The following is a 13,341-nucleotide window of genomic DNA, read 5'->3' as shown; positions in this document are numbered from 1 at the left end:
ACCAGAATTGGAAAGGGTGAGCAATTTCAAGTTCCTGGCTGTCAATATCTCTGAGGATCTATCCTGGGCTCAATGTATAAATGCAGCTACAAAGAAGGCACGACAGCGACTTAGGAGTTTGAGGAGATTTGGTATAGTGAAAGACGCTTGCAAATTTCTACAGATCTACTGTGAAGAGCATTCAAACTGGCTGGTATGGGACGGTGGTGCCACTGCACAGGATCAAAATAAACACTGGCCTCCATAGTATCTGGGACATCTTCAAGGAGCGATGCCTCAAAAAGGTGGCATCTGTCATTTAGGAACCCATCACCCAGGACCTGCCTTTTCTTCCTGTCTGCCATTTGATTTCTGTATGGACTTAGAACTCATGAACACTACCTCACTGTTTTTTATTACTATTTTTGCACTACTTACCTCATTTAACTATTTAGTATGTACAGAATGTACTGTATATACTTTCTGTAATTCACATTCTTTTCTACGATAATGTATTGCATTATACTTCTGCCACAAAAACAGCAAATTTCACAACATATGTGGTGATATCTGTTATCTGTAAGTAGGGGCCGTATACAGTCCTGATTTGATGGAGGCGGACGTGTGAAGCACGGAGGAACACCTGGTGAAACTTTTGAAATGCCTGTTTCGCTGCCGCTGCTACTGTGCGATCGGAAAAATCTCCAGGAGGAAGGCCCCGAATCCTCAGCTTTGCCTGTTGCTTGGCGGCTGGTGCCGGAGTCGAAGCGCTCGGCGGAGATGGTGCTCGGTGCTCGGTGTCGGAGGGCTGGTCGGAGGCTCAAAGTTTTTGGACGGACTCGGAGTTGGCTGTGGTTGGAGCTCCCAGAGTGCTGTATCGGCAAGCTCTGGCGCTGGAGGTTCCTGGCAGGAAGAGTTTTTCTTCCTTCTACCGTCTGCTTGAGATGATGGGCTGTCGGGACTTTTGAGACTTTCTTTTAAACCGTGACATGGACTGCTCTTTATCAGATTATGGTATTGCTTTGCACTGTTGAATCTATGTGTTATAATTATGTGGTCTTTGTCAGTCAGTCTTTTATCAATTGTGGTATTGTCTGCACTGTTGAAACTATATGTTAACTATAACTATATGTAACTATGTGGTTTTGTGTAGGTCTTGTAGCTTTAGGTTTATCTGATGGGTTTGTAGTTCCTTTCCGGGGAACGTGCTAAGACGGTAGCGCGATATCGATACGCAGCAGCCTCTCCGGACTCTGGATTGGGGATTACCAAACGTTATGTGGTTTTTCTTGTGTGGTCTGCTTTGTGCTTTTTCGTGATATCATTCAAGAGAACGTTGTCTCATTTTTTAACTGCATTGTATTTGTGGTTTATAAATGACAATAAACTGAATCTGAATCTGATATTAAACCTGATTCTGATTCTGAGGTCATCCCTCAACCTCCTTCGATCGAAGGAATATATATAGTCCCAGCCTATTCAGATAGTGCTCATGGGTTCAGTGTCCATTCAGAAATTTGATGGCAGAGGGGAAGAAGCTGTTCCAAATCATTGAGTGCGTGCCTTCAGGCTCCTGTACCTCCTTCCTGATGGCGGCAATGAAAAGGGGACATGTTCTGGGTGGTGGGTGTCCTTAATGATGGCTAAGAACTCGCATCACCCAAGACATTAAGGACTTAATTAATTGAACTTTCAATGTGGAGACACAAGAGAATGCAGATGGAATCAGGAGCAACATCCATCTTGCTGGAGGAAAAGCAGCACCCGTGTGAAGAAAGGAATTGTTTCCACCCGAAACAGTGACAATTTCTTTCCCCCACAGATGCTGCTCAACCCGCCGAGCTCCTCCACAGATTCTTCTTTCACTTCAGCTGTAATAGCTCACCTTCTTCCTCATCATCATCGTATCTCCTTCTGGAATTCCCCATTCCCCGCTCCAGAACTGTCTGGTGTTCCATCCTGAATGGGGAATAAAAAGGTGTTGTTACGGATAAGTCTATTACAGGCAGACACAATCGACAAGGCTAAAGGAAGTGGACAAGTATCACCTTTCTGAAACCTGATGTATGCTGAAAGTTCCTTTCACTGGTCTTGGACAGAATTTGATAAGTGAAATTACAACATAGTACATTACAGCAAAGAACAGAGCCTATGGTCCTTTAACCTACTCTAAGATCAATCTAACTGTCCCTCCTACATAGCCCTCCTTTGTCCTATCATCCATGTGTCTATCTAAGAGTTTGTTATATCCCTAATGTATCTGCCTCTAGCAACACCCCTGGCAATGTGTTACGCGCACCCTCCACTCTGACATGATCAGGATCATAATCGTACTGATTATCGACTCCAGAAGCAGAGGTCCATGAGCTGGACTTCATTAGGGGATCAGAGGTGGAGAGGTTCAGTAGCTTTAAATTCCCTGATGCTACCCTATCAGAGGATCTACCCTGGAATGGAAGTGCCATCACAAAGAAGGCATAGCTTTCTGGATGTGCCTACTTTCTTGGAAGTTTGATGTGTCATCTAGAACTTTGACAAACTTCTATAGATGCACAGTGAAAGTATCCTGAGTGGCTGCAGCACAGCCTGGTATGGAAACACTGATACCCAGGAATGGAAAGGTCTCCGTATGGTGGTGGACGTCATAGGCAAAGCCCTTCCCACCATTGAGAACATCTACAAGGAATGTTGCCACAGGAAAGCAGCATCCATCATCAAGGACCCCAACATCTAGGCCATTTGCTCTTTTTGCTGCTGCCATCGGGCAGGAGGTACAGGAGCCTAAGGTCCCACAATACAAGATTCGGGAACATTTATTACCCTTCAACCATCAAGCTCGTGAACCAGTGTGGACATTCCTTTTGCTCTCTCCACCTTCCCTCTTTGCGGCAAGTTAAAACAGGATTGACTTCCAACTGTCCACAGTTCAGCAAGAAATCATTGACCCAAATCAGCATGGATGACTTTACTCACCTCAACAATGAACTGATTCCACAACCTATGAACTCACTTTCAAGGACTCTACAACTCACGTTCTCAGTATTATTTATTTACTTACTTCTATTTGCACAACTTGTCCTCTTTTATATATTGTTTATTTATGCCAGTCTTTGTTTATGCGTAGTTAGTCATATATTCTATTGTAAATGCCTGCAGGAAAATTAATCTCTTGATAGTACTGTATATGGTAAGATATCATGTACTCACTGTGATAATAAACTTACTTTGATTTTGATGGCGTGAAAATACTCATCCCTATCATTCCCTCTGTATGGTACTTTACTCCAATTGCCATAAAGCTATGGCCCCTTGTAGCCATTTCCACCCAGGGAAAAAGTCTCTGGTGTGATCTGATTTTGTCACACGTTATTTACAATCACTAAAAGGTAGCACGTAACTGTAGAAATTGTTGGTATTTTGGAGACACAGAAGATTGTAGGTGTTGGAAACTGGAGTCAGGTTTATTATCACTAATATATATGTCATAAGATATAGGAGCAGAAATAGGATAATTGGATCATCAAGTCTGCTCCATCATTTCATCATGGCTGATCCATTTTCTCGCTCAGTCCCAATCTCCTGCCTTCTCCCTGTATCTCTTCATGCCCCAACCGGCCAAGAACCTATCAACCTATGCCTTAAATATACCTAAAAACTTGGCCTCCACAGCAGTCTGTGGTACAAATTCTACAGATTCACCACTCACCACTCTCAGACTAAAGAAATTCCTCCTCATCTCTGTTCTAAAAGGACATCCTTCTGTTCTGAGGCTGTGTCCTCTGGTCTTAAACTTGCCTAGCTTAGGAAACACCCTCTCCACATCCACTCTATCGAGGCCTTTTAATATTCGATAGGTTTCAATAAGGTCACCCCTTATCCTTCTGAATTCCAGTGAGTAGAGGCCCAGAGCCATCAAAAATGTCATGAAATTAGTTGCTTTGCGGCAGCAAAGCTCCTAAAAAGACATAAAAGTTCCTGCAACAATTGCTATAAAATTGCTGTAGTGGAGGAATCAACAGGATCTGTTAGAGAAAGATGTTTTGGGTCAAATCTCTACACCGGGATGGTAAGTGGTATATTATCTCTCTTCTGGGAGGATTTGAGAGGAATTAAGAATGACTTAGCTCAAGTGGAATTGTAACTATAAGACTCAGAAACAGGCTCTTTGTCCCACCATGTCTATGTTGACCATCAAGTTTCTGTCTATGCTCATCCCCCTTACCATCAGCAATTCAAAGACTGGCATAGATGCTTCTTATCTGTAGGAAGAGTCTCTGCCTCCACTACCCCCTCAGGGATTACATTCCAGATTGTAACCACCCTCTGGATGATACAAAATCTTCCTTAGATTTTCTCTAAATCAAATTTCAAAGTAATTTTACTATGAAAATACATACATATCACCATGCAAGTCATTTTCTTGTGGGCATACTCATAATAGAAATATAGTTATAATAGAATTAATGAAAGACTGCACCAACTTGGGCACTCAACCAGTGTGGAAAAGACACACATTTTGCAGATACTAAAAGAAGGAAATAGTAATAATAATAATTAAATAAGCACCAAATATCAAACCATGAGATGAAGAATCCTTATGTCCATTGGTTGTGGATGCATTTCAATGATAGGACAAGTGAAGTTTAGTGAAGTTATTCCCTTTAGTTCAAGTGCCTGGTAGTTGAGGGTTAATAACTGTTCCTGAGCCTGGTGTTGTGAATCCTGAGGCTCCTCTACCTTCTTCCTGATGGCAGCAGCGAGAAGAGAGCATGACCAGGGTGGTGGGTTCTCTGATGAGGGATGATAATCTCCTACTCCAGTGTTCCGGTTAGTTGTGCTCAATGCTGGGAAGGTCTTTACCCGTGATGTACTGGGCGATATACACTACTTTTGTAGGGTTTTTCATTCAAGGTCATTGGTGTTTCCATACCAGGTTGTGATGCATCCAGTCAATATGCTGTCCAATACACATCTCCAGGGATGCAGACTGATTTGATGAATATTTCTAGTGTTCTCCAGTTTACTTTAGTAAAGCAAAAGTTTATAAGTTTGAGCTGGCATTTGTTTACTGACCCCTATTTTCAAAACCAATTATAAGCCTGATTGTTATCTCAGAAAAGTTTCCCATCATTAATATTAGAGTGACCAGACTATAATTAGTTGTTTGGATGATGCACACATCAAACGAGGGAATAATAATTTTCAGTAAGAATATTTATGAGATAAAAGTGACATCAAACAGATTCGAGGGCTCATTAGCTGTTCAGTAATTCATTAGCTGTTGCATCTGAATTCAGTTTCATCAGCCTGGACCTTTGTCACTTGTGTTATGATTCATTTTTGCTTCATTTTATGTCATTATGAGCTCAGTTAAAATGAATTGCACTCTCTGGGACATCTGTCGGGGAATGCATGTCTTCAAGTGACAGTTCTGCCGATCAGAGAGCAGGGAGTGCAAGTCAAACTGAGTGTTGGTACGATAGAATGTGTGTGCATATGTACATGTACGTGCGTGTGTGTGTGTGTGTGTGTGTGTGTGTGTGTGTGTGTGACTGTTCCCTCTAAGCTGGGCGGGTTCTGGGCTGTGCAGAAACTGAAATGCTCCTGCTCACATAGCCTTTGTTGCAACACAACTGGAATTTTTAAAAATATAATGTCAATGTAAAGTGCTGCTTAATTTTCAGACCGTGTAAAATCTCCTGCTCTGAGCAATGGGTGGTCTGCACAGCTGTGAAAAATATTAGACAGAACATTGGTGTGGGTGTGTGTGCACGTTTGTTTTTTGCATTTGCATTTGCATTGTGTGTGAGCACATGGGTGTGCTTGGCTTTGGGTGCGCCTATACATGTGTGTGTTTGTGCGTGCTTGTGCATACATTTACGTATACACATACGAGGGGTGATTGATAAGTTCGTGGCCTAAGGTAGAAGGAGATGAGTTTTACAGCTCTCGTTACATGCACATGCAGGTCAACTCTTTGAGTGATTACGCATAAAGTTTGAAGTTAATAACTCATCTCCCTCTACCTTACACCATGAACTTATCAATCACCCTGATGAGTTATTAACTGATAAATTATTAACTTCAAGTTTTCTGCATAACCAAAGAGTTGACCTGCATGTGCATGTAACAACAGCTGTATGACTCATCTTCTTCTACCTTAGGCCACAAACTTATCAATCACCCCTGCTGTTGACACTTTCTGGAGGTCCAAGATCTGTATGCTCCACGAACACTGGACTAAGTGTGTAAATGTAGGAGGGGACTATGTTAAAAAATAGATGTGCTAGGTTTTCTAAAATTGAGTCCTTCTACCTTAGGCCACGAACATATCAATCACCCCTCGTATGTTTGGATGTATGCTTGTGAGTGTATTTGACAGAGAGAGAGAGAGAGAGAGAGACTGAGAGAAAGGGAGAGAGAGAGAGAGAGAGAGACTGAGAGAAAGGGAGAGAGAGAGAGAGAGAGAGAGAGAGAGAGACTGAGAGAAAGGGAGAGAGAGAGAAGAAGAGACAGAGAAACAGAGAGTGAGACAGAGAGTGTGAGAGAGAGAGAGAGAGAGAGAGAGAGAGACTGAGAGAAAGGGAGAGAGAGAGAAGAAGAGACAGAGAAACAGAGAGTGAGACAGAGAGTGTGAGAGAGAAAGAGACTGTTGATGTGCATACGGTATGTGAGTTACAGACATGAGAGGGAATAATGGAAAGATCTGTTTGTATTTCTCTTTCATCAGCAGCAGACCTACACATGAAACTGCACCGCATCTGAAGGTGAGATGAGGAGAAGACTACCCTATGGGGATTTAAACATTGCAGATGTAGGGAACCTGAAATAAAAATGGAAAGCCCTGTCAACTTTCAGCAACATACAGCATCTGTGGAAAGTAAAACAGTGCAAATCTTAAAGGTGGAAGATTCTTCGAAAGAACTTGGAAAGGGAGAAAACTGGTTAGTTTTAAATTGCAGTGAAGCTGTTTTGCTAAAGATGGGAGCATTGGGGTGGTTGGGAGAGGGGGTAGTGCCAGAAATGTCCCTGCCAGAATACGCCAGGATTACCCTTGGGGCTAGGCTGTGAACAAGATCATCCAATCAATGAATTAATGTGGACAGCTGGAGGGTGATAAAATGAGCTGAAGCTATGAGATGATGGTTGCCCTCATTTCAAATCTTTCGTTCAATTCCTCTCTCTCTCTAATGATCCATGTTAACTGGATGGCATCTACAACTTATCTCCAGGGCAACCCTGGCCCCACCTTATCTCCATCCTACCCCTAAATATTCCACTTGTCCTCTGTGTCCCTTACTCACTAACTATCTTATCTCTTTTCCCAGTTCTGATGAAAGATCCACGGCCTGAACTGAGGGCTCCTCTACACTGGACACATCACGTCGAGTCCCCAGATGTGCTCAAAGGTTCAAAGTACATTTATTACAAAAGCATGTATGGAGCATGAAACCCTGAGATTTGTTACCTCGCAAAAGAAAGAAACATCATGGAACCCCTTCAGAGAAAAACTTCAACCACCCCACATCAGCAAAAAAAAACCCAATTCATCCAACTGGCAATAAAATGAGCGATAAACACAGAATATAAAAACTTAAAATTTAAAGAGACCAGGCATATGCAGTTTAGCTTGAATATTCAGTTTGTTATCTATAGACTGCCCCAATCAAAAATTGCCCAAAATAGCAACAAAATAAAGGAATGACCAGAAACCAGCAGCACAATATAGTGTTAAGTACAGAGACCAATCCACAAACCACATCAATTAAACCTTGCCCAAGACCCAGGACTCTGGCACCAGCAAGGGAGAGAGAGACTATTTGACCACAGGGACCTACCTCCCTTCCTCTGGGATCAGGGAGTGAGAGGTTGGTAGACAGTGCTGAACACCCAATTCACCTTCTGCTCCTACTCACAGCTCCATGATTTCAATCGTCCTCGATGCTTTAATCAGTGAGATCGGTGAGGAATGGTGCCAATCATGGGCTTGCGTCCCGTCTCTCGGCTTCCTGGCCTCAAGGCTGCATGCTTCACTGAAAGACCTTGGAGACAGCCAAATGCCGGATTGCTCAATTGGTCCAAAACAAAACACCAAAAGTAGCTCAAAGGCACAGTAGCTGAACCACTTTTGAAAGAAAAAGAAGTAATTTCACGAATCCTCTGGAGGAAGTCACCCTTGGCCGTGTTGTTTGTTGATAAATGGAAAAGGCCAGCAATTTCTTTAAGAAGTGATGGTTTTCTATGTTCCCCAGAGGAGCGGACAGATATGGAACTTACAAAATGTCTCATGTCGAGCAGTTTGGAATGCGCAAGTGGTTGCTGAGCTCGGCTAATTGTTGGACACGTTCTCTGGGGTGAAGGTGCGGGCTGATAGGCAAATGAAGTAGGTGAATATCACAATATTGCCCAGATCAGTTACAATTATTCAGCAAAAGCTTCCAATCATTAGTTCACCCCTCCCCACTGATCTCCCTCCTGCAAGTGTAACACATGCTACACCTGCCCCTCCAGGTGAGGTGAAAGTTCACCTGTGAGTCTGTTGGGGCCACCTACTGTATCTGGTGCTCCTGGTGTGGCCTGCTCCACACTGGTGAGACCTGATGCAAAGTGGAGCACTGTTTTGTCGAGCATCTTCCTTCTCGCACCTGCTGTTCGCGAAAGGCAGGACCTTCCGTTCCCGTTTTGACATGCTGGTACACGGCCGGCTCTAATGCCATGATGAGGACGCACTCAGGTTGGAGGAGCACACCTCATGGTCCGTCTCCAATCTGGTAACATGAAAGTCAAACTCTCCAAGTTTCTCCTCCTCCTCCTCCTCTCTTTTGTTTTTCCCTTTCTGATTACCCTCTCACCCCTTCTCTTCTGCTCACTTGCCCTTTGGTTCTCCTCTTTCTTCCATGATCTAATGCCCCCTCCTATTAGATTCCTGCTTCTTCAGCCCTTTACCTCTTCCACCCCTCATCGCCCACATCGTACTTCATTCCCCCCTCCCATCCTCTCCCTACCCTGCTCTCACCTATCACCTGCCGGCTTGTACTCTGTTCCCTGCTCCCACCTTCTAATTCGGGCTTCTTCTCCCTTCCTTCCCACTCTTGGTCCAAAACATTGACTGATTATTCCCATCCACAGAAGCTGCCTGACCTGCTGAGTTCCTCCACGATTTTCTGCGTGTTGCACATCAGAAGAGCTCTTCTCTTCACGTATGACACATGGTGTGTTATATTGATCTTATTGTCGTCACGTCTGCCTATCACGATGTGTGCTGGCAATTTTGGAAACCAAGTGCAGAGGAAAGATCAACTCCAATGTAGAGGCAGCGACCAGAATTTATTTATAAGTTCAAAGTAATTTTATTATTGAAGCATATATGCTGTATTTCATCATATACAAACTTGAGATTAATTTGTCTTGTGGACATACTTAATAATCTATAGAATAATAAACATAACAGAATCAATGAAGTTCAACCAGTCTGCAAAAGACAACAAACTGTGTAAATATAAAATGAAAGAAATAAAAAATAATAAATAAATAACCATTGAATATCAAGAACATGAGATGAAGAGCCCTTGAAAGTGAGTCCATTGGTTGTGGGAACATTTCAATGATGGTGAAAGTGAAGTTGAGTGAAGTTATCCAAGCAACACACACAAAATGCTGGAGGAACTCAGCAGGCCAGGCAGCATCTATGGAAAAAAAAGTACAGTCAACGTGGTCCATTTTGGTTCAAAAGCCTGATGGTTGAGGGGTAACTTTTCCCAAACCTGGTGGTGTGAGTCCTGAGGCTCCTGCACCCTTCTTCCTGATGGCAGCCCTGAGAGGAGAGCGTGTTCTGGCTGGTGAGGGTCCTTGATGATGGCTTCTGCTTTCCCACAACAGTATTTCTCGTAGATGTGCTCAGTAGTGGGTAAGGCTTTACTGGTGATGGATTGGGCTGTATCCACACTTCTTGTAGGATTTTTTGTTCCAAAAGAACACTGGTGGCTCAGCTGAGCGATACCACAAGATATAACATTCTCAAAACTAGGACCCAGCAATTAGTGGTAATGAGGCATCTGCTTAAATAACACAAGTAGCACGGGATCCCCAAGACTATTAAAATATTCTTAATGAGTTTAAACAAAAAAGCATCAAGCGACTGTATTATAAAGAGCAAATCGCTCAAGATAAAAACACAAGGAACTCTAAACGATTACAGAATCTCGTTAAACAACAATTAACCAGTTTGGGTGCTCTAAAAACCTTGGAGCCTAGTGCCCTGCACAGGCCAGAAGAGCTCTTTACACTACCAAGATATCATGAGAAGATTCTGTTTGCATGTTTTCCAAGCATATCATGTCATACGTACATACGAGCTTTAAGTTCCTCGGGGTCAATATCACAAATGAACTGACTTGGTCTAACCAAGCAGAGTCCACTGCCAAGAAGGCCCACCAGTGTCTTTACTTCCTGAGAAAGCTGAAGAAATTTGGCCTGTCCCCTAAAACCCTCACTAATTTTTATAGGTGCACCGTAGAAAGCATTCTAGGGTGCATCACAACCTGGTACGGAAGTTGTCCTGTCCAAGACTGGAAGAAGCTGCAGAAGATCGTGAACACAGCCCAGCACATCACACAAACCAATCTTCCATCCTTGGACTCACTTTACACTGCACACTGTCCGAGCAGTGCTGCCAGGATAATCAAGGACACGGCCCACCCAGCCAACACACTTTTTGTCCCTCTTCCCTCCGGGAGAAGGTTTAGGAGCTTGAAGACTCATACGGCCAGATTTGGGAACAGCTTCTTTCCAACTGTGATAAGACTGCTGAATGGATCCTGACCCAGATCTGGGCTGTACCTTCCAAATATCCGGACCTGTCTCTCTGTTTTATTTATAAATTATAATTTAAATTTTTATTATATTTACAATTGATTTGTACTCCAGGGAGTGCGAAGCACAGATTCAAATATCGCTGTCATGATTGTACGCTCTAATATCAATTGTTTGGTGACAATAAAGTAGTAATAATAATAATAATAATAATAATTAGCACACCGAGGTAGCAAAAAGGAAACAGAATTCAGAATATACAGTTGTGTTGCAGCTACAGAGAAAGTGCAGTGCGGATAGGCAATAAGGTGTAAGTTCATGACGAGGTAGATTATGAGATCAAGACATAGATTAAGAGGTCAAGAGGCCATGAGATGGACTCTTACTGTACTAGATGACCATTCAATAATCTTATAACAGTGGGATAGAAGATGTCATTGAGTCTGGTGATATACCTATTTGAGCTTTTGTATCTTCTGTCCAACGGGAAAGAGGGGTGAGAGGGTTGGGGGTGTCCTACCTGTGAGTGAGAGTGGGTGAGTGGGGAAAAGATGGGAAAGGGGCTTGTTTTGTTGTTGATCTGTTGTTGGTGTCGTTCTGCTGAACGTTGTGCGCAGGTTACGTTATGTTAGCGCCGGAATGTGTGGCGGCAGCTTGCGGGCTGCAGCCCCCTCCACCCAGCACATTCTGAGATGTGCTGGTTGTTAACAGAGACAACACATTTCACTGTGTGTTTCAATGTACACATGATAAATAAATCCAAATCTGAATCCGATCATAGAACAGCAAAGGCCCTTTGGCCCACGATATCGTGCCAACCTTTTAACTTAGTCTAACAGGAGCTCCCAGCCTGGGGTCCACTGACTCCCTTGCCTAATGGTATTGGTCCACGGCATAAAAAAGGTCGGGAACCCTTCGTCTAAGATCGATATAACCATTCCCTCTTGCATAGCCCTCTATTTTTCTGACGTCTATTCGACCGCATTACAGGAGGCTCACCCCAATCAGCATCAATGGGTCTGCAGTTGAGAGGGTGAGTAGTTTCAAGTTTCTCAGTGCGCACGTCACTGAAGATCTCACCTGGACTGTACACACCGGCTGTGTGGCAAAAAAAAGCACAATAGTATCTTTTCCACCTCAGGCGACTGAAGAAGTTTGTCATGAGCCCCCCCAAATCCTCAAGACCTTCTACAGGGGCACTATTGAGAGCACCCTGACTGGCTGTATCACCGCCGGGTATGGGAACTGCACCGACCCTGATCACTGGGCACTAAAGAGAGGGGTACGGACAGCTCAGTGCATCTGTGCATGTGAAGTTCCCTCAGTTGAGGACATTTACAGCGGCACGTGCAGAAAGAAGGCCTGGAAGATCACCAGGGACGCCAGTCACCCCAACCATAAACTGTTTCAGCCGCTTCCATCTGACAAACAGTAGCACAGCATTAAATCCAGGACCAACAGGCAACAGGACAGCTTCTTTCTACAAGCCATTAGACTTTTAAATTCACATGTCTGTACAAATTTCTTGGCGGAGAATCTCAACTGGTCCCTCAACACCAGCTCCATAGCCGAGAAAGCCCCCAGCATCTCTACTTTCTGCGAAGGCTGAGAAAAGCCCATCTCCCACCCCACCTCACTACATTCTACAGAGGATGTATTAAGAGCATCCTGAGCAGCTGCATCACTGCCTGGTTTGGAAATTGCACCATCTCGGATCGCAAGACCCTGCAGTGGATAGTGAGGTCAGCTGAGGAGATCATCGGGGTCTCTCTTCCCGCCATTACGGATATTTACACTACACGCTGCATCTGTAAAGCAAACAGCATTATGAAGGACCCCACACACCCCTCATACAAACTCTTCTCACTCCTGCCATCTGGGAAAAGGCACCGAAGCATTCGGGCTCTCAGAACCAGACTATGTAACAGTTTCTTCCCCCATGCCATCAGACTCCTCAATACCCAGAGTCTGGACTGACACCTTACTGCCCTATTGGCTTGTTTATTATTTATTGTAATGCCTGCACTGTTCTGTGCACTTTATGCAGTCCTGGGTAGGTCTGTAGTTTAGTGTAGTTTTTTTTTTCTGTGTTGTTTTTTCACATAGTTCAGTCTAGTTTTTGTACTGTGTCATGTAGCACCATGGTCCTGAAAAGCGTTGTCTCGTTTTTACTGTGTACTGTACCAGCAGTTATGGTCGAAATGACAACAAAAAGTGACTTGACTTGACTTGACTTGAAAAAGTATCTTGTGCTTTCCCAGTTGTATCTGATGAATAAACTCTTTTTGGGCTTCCAGCCGGGTACAGGTATCGATTATAACCGACGCTTCAATGACAAACTCCACCATCTTCATCAAGGATGATGCCTGGGCATGTCTAACTGGGTGATGTTTATACCCCTGCCCCGTCCGTCCCTCCTGAAGAAATACCAGATTAATACCATCCACGAATTTGTAAGGCTACCTGAGACTGCCATTGGTTTCCGTTGTGTTAGAATGTCCATGAACAGAAGGCAAACGTTTTTCTCCATCTCCATCATAAATTGAATGT

General features: G+C 43.7%; 1 protein-coding gene across 1 annotated transcript in view; it reads right to left on the bottom strand.

The window, feature by feature from the left end:
• slc4a5a (solute carrier family 4 member 5a) overlaps nucleotides 1–13,341 on the bottom strand; it is a 166,926-nt gene that overhangs the window by 140,538 nt on the left and 13,047 nt on the right. The window contains exon 2 of the mRNA XM_059964691.1: nucleotides 1,865–1,938. Within this exon, the coding sequence (XP_059820674.1) occupies nucleotides 1,865–1,937 (73 nt within the window). The 5' untranslated portion in view covers nucleotide 1,938. The remainder of the gene's footprint in view (nucleotides 1–1,864; nucleotides 1,939–13,341) is intronic.

The sequence above is a fragment of the Hypanus sabinus genome, chromosome 1 (assembly GCF_030144855.1).
Source record: "Hypanus sabinus isolate sHypSab1 chromosome 1, sHypSab1.hap1, whole genome shotgun sequence".
Lineage (NCBI taxonomy): Eukaryota > Metazoa > Chordata > Chondrichthyes > Myliobatiformes > Dasyatidae > Hypanus > Hypanus sabinus.
Note: the sequence above shows the minus strand (reverse complement) of the source record. Positions and strands in the feature narration are given on the sequence as shown.